Below are 985 nucleotides of genomic sequence, written 5' to 3'. Positions count from 1 at the left end.
CCTCCACCCCCATGACCTCTCACCTGCCCACGACCTTCTCCTCCCGGGGACCCCAGGCAGATAAACCTGGCCCCGCCCTCTGAGGTGCGGGGCACGGCCTGGAACTGCCCCCGCCCGAGCCATGTGCCTGGCCGTGACCCAGCCCCTCCCGAGGCAGCCAGGGCAGGGGCCCAGCATGGGGCGGGGAGGGGGTAGAGGCGCGCGGACCCTCTTGGGTGCTCAGGGCCTCCACACCCCCTCCCCAGCCCTGAGGCCAGCGCTGTGCCCACAGTGGGCTCAGTGGACACCGGAGACAGCGGGTTCAGGGGCCTAGCGGCCCAGCCTCGGGTATCCTGCCCCCCGGCCGCCAGCAGTACCCTCCACCCTGCAGGGCCTTGGGGGTCTCCCTGTGCGCCGCTCCATGGGGCCCATAGGTCCCCTCTTGCCTACACAAAGCTGGGACCCCCCCAAGCCCCCGCCGTCGTGACCCAGCAGGCCGCCCGCTGCCCACGGGCCTACCTGTACTGGAAGGTCATGTTGGTGATCTTGATCTTGATCTCCTCGCCCAGCCGGCGCTCGCCCGTCATCTCCAGCAGCTTGCTGGCCATCTTCTCGTACACCTTGGCGTTGCGCTTGGTCTGCTTCAGCTCGTCGAAGAACTCCTCCCAGACGAGCATGAGGCCGCGCATCTCAGCATCCGTCCAGTTGCGGGCCCGCCGGTGCTTCTCAGCCTGCGGGGACACGAGGTAGCCCGGTACCTCGGCCGTGGCCATGCCCGGGGCACCTGTGGGGTTAAAGAGCGTGCTCGGGGCGGGCCGCCGGGGCCTGCACACCACGGCGGGAGCCCTGCTCCTGGAAGGCAGCTCCTCGCTCAAAATGGGGCCTACATCTGACAGGCAGGAATTTAGTTAAAAGCTTTTAAACGGGAAACGTCATTTTGATGTCACGTTTCCATAGCAACAGAGCGACTGCATAAGCTACAACAACAGAAACCTTTTAACTGAAA

General features: G+C 65.9%; 1 protein-coding gene across 1 annotated transcript in view; it reads right to left on the bottom strand.

Moving 5' to 3' along the window:
• Positions 1-985, bottom strand: part of MSANTD1 (Myb/SANT-like DNA-binding domain containing 1) — a 17,954-nt gene that overhangs the window by 6,520 nt on the left and 10,449 nt on the right. Inside the window, exon 3 of the mRNA XM_010848096.1 lies at positions 499-763. Coding sequence (XP_010846398.1) covers positions 499-763 — 265 coding nt within the window. The remainder of the gene's footprint in view (positions 1-498; positions 764-985) is intronic.

This window comes from Bison bison, unplaced genomic scaffold, assembly GCF_000754665.1.
Source record: "Bison bison bison isolate TAMUID 2011002044 unplaced genomic scaffold, Bison_UMD1.0 scf7180017849866, whole genome shotgun sequence".
Lineage (NCBI taxonomy): Eukaryota > Metazoa > Chordata > Mammalia > Artiodactyla > Bovidae > Bison > Bison bison.
This window is presented reverse-complemented; position numbering and strand designations above follow the sequence as displayed.